The 5,210-nt window shown below is 45.0% G+C and overlaps 1 protein-coding gene across 1 annotated transcript in view; it reads right to left on the bottom strand.

Annotated features, from left to right (window-relative positions):
• NEDD4 (NEDD4 E3 ubiquitin protein ligase) overlaps window positions 1–1,894 on the bottom strand; it is a 138,134-nt gene extending 136,240 nt beyond the window's left edge. The window contains exon 1 of the mRNA XM_029951853.1: window positions 1,737–1,894. Within this exon, the coding sequence (XP_029807713.1) occupies window positions 1,737–1,781 (45 nt within the window). The 5' untranslated portion in view covers window positions 1,782–1,894. The remainder of the gene's footprint in view (window positions 1–1,736) is intronic.
• Between the last annotated feature and the right edge of the window lie 3,316 nt (window positions 1,895–5,210).

The following is a 5,210-nucleotide window of genomic DNA, read 5'->3' on the forward strand; positions in this document are numbered from 1 at the left end:
TATTTTCTTTACTTTTTTTTCCCCTCTTCTTTTTTTGGTGGTGGGGGTGGTTATGTTTAAATGAAGTTGCTTTTACAGCACCAACGACTTAATCATCCATTTCCTATATAAAAGGTAGCTACGTTTTTTGCATGGACCTCAGGTATATTGTAGTATAGAGGTGGAATTTAAGGAAAGGTATTAAGCAGGCTGTGTTTTAGCTTATGGGCAAGTAATAAATTGTATCATGTATCTTGAATGTATCATAGATAAGCTGCTATATAATGATCGCCACTTCAGATAGCTGTGAAATTAGGTGATTAACTAGTTGGTACTTAACCTTCTAATTTCTGTATAAATCTAATTACATGAAATAGAAGTGGGGGTTTTGATTTTTTACTTTGCTTTTCTGTTTGGAGTGTCATTGTAACTCCTGTATTGTAAATGACGGAATATAATTGCATATGTTAAAAAATAAATTGTGTTACATTAAAAAATATATATATAGGAACTACATTGAGATCAATGGATGTATTTGATCTACCACTATAAAGCAATGTTATACCAAAGCTACTTAGCTAAAAATAAAATACTTTTAAAAAGTTAAAAAAAAAAAGATACCAAGTGACTAAGAGAAGGCACTATTCCAATACCATCAAAAGATAAAATAAGGGTGATGTACTTAGTTAACTGGGTCCAATCTTGATAACAGGTACATGTGACAACTTAGCCAGTGAACAAGAATGCTGAAACCTGATTTCCCCCCCAAAATGAACTAGTCACTGTTAGACTACATAGCCTTTCATTTCCCACCCATTCCTATTTTTGAAACAATCATCAAGAGTTCAGGGAAGTTACATCTCCTTTAAAACGGTACAACTCTTTCCAAATGCCCTTATTTTTAATAAGTGTAAGGTATAACCAGGGTGTGTTATTTCTCTGAGAAGAGACAGCTTTGCCTTCTCAAATCACGGAACTTATTTTTCAAACTGGACAGCTGTGGTAAGTTCTTTAAAGTAGTTATACATTGCAGCTTTATTTTTTATAGATTACTAAGACCTGTGAAACCTAGCGTGAACCTTCCACGCATGACACTTGTTGCTAAACCTGAAGAGCACAATCTATTTGCCTGCTTTCCCATCCCCTCTCCAGTTAGAGGGTTAAAGACTATTTCAGATTAAGAAATTAATAATAATAATAATAATAATAATAATAATAACTTAATTAAAAAAGAGCCAAAACAGCTATTGACAATTCCCTTGGAAGTCTTCAAGTCAAAGTCCATGAAGTTGAGTCTGGCGCGCCTCCGCAGGCACAGGCTAATCAACAGCCGGGATGCTGAACCCCGGGGAAATCCGCCCCAGCCCCCGGAGCTCCCGCACCCTCGGCGGGGGGTGGCGGGAAGGGGCCGGCGGGGCGATGCGCGGCCCCCGCGCACTCGCGCGGCTCGCAGCCTAGCACCCCTCCTCAACACTTCCTGAAGGAAACTGACGAGGAAGGCGGCGGCCCCGGGCGGAGAGGGGTGTGGAGTCCCCTGGCCTGCGAAGAAAACGCCGTTCGCCAGAGCCAGCACTGCCCCCGGCCCCCGTGCACGCGCCGGGCCGCCCCAGCTCCCCACGGCGCCTAGCGCGCTCCCGGGGCTCGCGCCATGGGAGGCGGGGGCTGACAGCCGACCCTCCGGCCGCCGCCGCCGCCTCGGGTCTGGCTGATGAGCAGCGCGAAGGGAAGCCCGCCCCGTAGCCCCTCGGCCCCCGCACCTCATCCTCCGGGAGCCCGAACACCTCCACCGCGCAAGTTGCCATTTCCGAACGGCTCCAGCAAACTGGCCGCGCTCGCCCCCGCCCTGGAGTGGGAACCGTAGTGAAGAGGAGGTGGAGGAAGAGAACTGGGAGGCGGCGGGAGGAGAGGGAGGAAGAGGAGGCGGCGCTCGCCCGGCGGCCGCAGCGCCTCCCCCGGCCAGTGGGCGCTAGTGGCACTAGCAAGCGCGGCGCGGAAGGGCCGGGAGCTTTTCGGCGGCGGCGCGCCTGCTGGGCCGCAGGACGGGAGCGCGCGGCGTGCGGATAACCTGCGTGGGGGCCTCGGGTGGGAGGCTCAGGGCGTGGGGACTGCGCGTGGCGGGGGCGCGCCTGCCGCTCCCGCGCCGGGAGGGTGGCCAACGCGCCAGCCTGGGAGAGTGGTGCACCCCCAGGCGTCGCGTGGAGTAAGCCGTGGAGGCCGACGGACGTCAGCCCTTCCTCTGGGAAACAAGACGGAGGTTTTCCCCAGCAACAAGTCTCCCTCAGATCCGCTCCACAGCTCTGCCTCTTTCCAGACGCCTGGGATCAGGAGCGCTTACTCCTAGCTTCAAGCTAAAAATCAGTAAAGGCTGCCAATTCCAGTAGAAGCTGGACCTTAAATCCTCGTGTGGGGAAAGCCCAGCGTGAGCGTGGCAGCAAATTGGGGAGGCCTGAAGGGATCTCATCATTCCTGGACTCAGGATCTGAAACTCTCTCCTTGTGATTTTTAAACACTGTGCCAATTCATAAGCGATTTTCTGTCGTGTGGTCTGTCTTTTAAGCCTCCCCATGACGTCCAGACTCCAGGCTTAACCCTCTAAACCTGCTTAGCTAAGCCTTGACCTGTAGCACCATTGGAAGGTAGCGAAGAAAGGGGGAAAAATACAATGAACTAGGACCTCCTGTGCTATGGAATAATCATGCTTATTGTATAGTCATGTCTGACAGATTTTATAGTTCCCTAGTCACAGGAAGTCTTTGGTGTTGAATAACTGATCTAACAAGGGTAACCATATGAAAGATACTTTAATGTTGGTTATTCTCTAAAGCATACAAAAGCCTTGTTTGAAAGTTCTTTCATTTTTTTTTACTGTTAATATCTGGTGGCTGCCTCCCCTCTCTCTAATTCTAGATTTTTGAGATCTTTAAGATTCATTTTTTCCCTCCTTGCACTCTAAACTGCCTGGACCTTATCCATTGCCATATCTCCACAGTGAAGTACAATCCCTGTGGAGATCTGACTCAGAGCTCAATAGTGCAAGAAATGGTGCTATTTAATTTTCTGTAACTGAACTTAGTTCCTACAGTTAAGCTTCCTGTCTGCCCACTGGTTGAAAACTTAGTCCTCATCAGTTCACTGTTCTTCCTCAACCTCCTTTTTTTAAGATTAATTCTACATTCTAGCAGGCAGTTGTGGTGCTACATCATCTCAAGGATGGAGGGCATCGCACAGCCTTCGCTCCCCGCTGGCATTAGTAGAAACATTTTTCTTCTCACTAGTCTCTAATCATACACATCAGTCTCCATTAGAGTGATGCTTGGCTCTTAGTAATAGTAACCCAGACTAACAGAATTTAAGGATAGATGTTATATTGTTCTCCCATTTAAAGGCAGAGGTAGATAGGCCAGAGTGACTAAGGCTACATAGCTCACAAAGGCATCAGAAATTTAGGCACTGTAAAGCTGGGAGTGCCTCAGGCTCCAAGCCTTCCATCCTATTCCAGGCAACAAGACAGATGAAGGGGTAAAAAAGGAAGTTCAGGTCTCATGCTTGTCTTTTAAGAAAGCCTTATGGAGTCTTTTACTTAAACCCATAGAACAACTGAGTCACATAGCTGTATTTAAATACAGGGTAGACTGGCAAATACAGACGGTTCTGAGGAGCTTTGTTGGGGTTTTATCTATCACGAGCGAGGGAAGAGAGAAAGGTGACGGGCCGGGGGCCGGGCAGTGAGACCAGCAGTCTCTGTGCTACCATACTTGCCCTCTGGCATTCATGGGAAGTCAGCACTCCCAGTCTGTTTCTGGTCTTCAGGCCAGGGAATTTTAGGCTCAAACATGAAAACCCCTTCAGGGTGTCTGACCTCTCTCATCTGCTCCTGGCCCTCTACATCATTTTGTGACCGCTAAGACTTGGTACCTGTCTCCAACCTGCTTTGGGTAATCAAGTTTTGGATCACTTCTATCGGATTGCTGACATCACACTCTGGCATGCGTTGGGGATGATGGGCACTTCTTTAAAGCGTTTGATGTAAGACTATACCCAGGATATGAGTCATCTCTGCTCTTGGATTCCACAAATCTGGGGATTTGCCATTCTCCAATTGTAAGGGAAAAACCCCAACTACTAGAAGGGTGTTCTTGGAGATATAGAGTGTGTCCAGTATTATCTAATAAAACTTTGTGTTCTGTAGGAAATCTTCTATATCTGCACTACCAACATGATAGCCACTAGCTCACTTAGTTATTGAGCACTTAACGTGCTTAGTTATCTTAGCACTTTGTGGCTAAGACAAGTAAGGTATGATTTTACAATTAAATTTAAAATATTTACTTGTGGTTGGTGATTACCAAATTAGACAACATAAGAAATGTGTTCAACATGTCTCAAATTGTAGACGTTTTTTAAATTAAATTTTGAGTATATACAGTTATAAAAATGAATAAGATGTGAAGATGTGAAGAATAAAAATGAACTGAACGCTAATGTACTCATCACCCACTATAAGAAAAGGAATATTACTAACAAATTGTTTGCACCTTTTGCACCTTCCTATTCCATCCCCTTTCCTCCCCCCACAGAGATAACTACCATTCTACATTCTGTTTACTATTTTCCTGTGTGTCATTTTTTATTACTTTTATTATATTTTTCTAAAGTTTATTTATTTTGAGAAAGAGAGAGATACCATGTAAACAGGGGAGATACAGTGGAATGGGGGTGGGGGAGAGAATTCCAAGCAGGTTCTGCACAGTCAGCTCAGAGCCTGATGCATGGCTCCAACCCACAAGGTGAGATCATGACCTGAGCCAAAATCAAGAGTCGGAATTTTAACCACTGAGCCACCCAGGTGCCCCTCTTTTCTTGTGTTTTTTAAATTGTTTTATCAGATGGGTATGTATTCCTAAATAGTACATTGTTCATGTTCGTATCTTTGATTTTTATATAAATGGAATTGTAATGGGACTTCCATTTTCCTTACCATTCTATGTGTGAGATAAATTCATGCCAAATGGTTGTAGTAGTTAATTTATTTCCACTGCTGTGTAATATGCCATTGAATGACTCTACCACAATTAGTCATTCTTCTGTTGTTGGACACTGGGGTAAAGGGTTTTTTTGGTGTGTTTTTTCTATTTGTAAATACCTCTTATTACATGATTTAGCTGTTTCGAATGTTTGCAGCACATTGTTTATTTTGTATAATTAAAAATTTTTTAAGTGTATTTATTTTT

Source organism: Suricata suricatta, chromosome 9 (assembly GCF_006229205.1).
Source record: "Suricata suricatta isolate VVHF042 chromosome 9, meerkat_22Aug2017_6uvM2_HiC, whole genome shotgun sequence".
In the NCBI taxonomy this organism is placed as follows: domain Eukaryota; kingdom Metazoa; phylum Chordata; class Mammalia; order Carnivora; family Herpestidae; genus Suricata; species Suricata suricatta.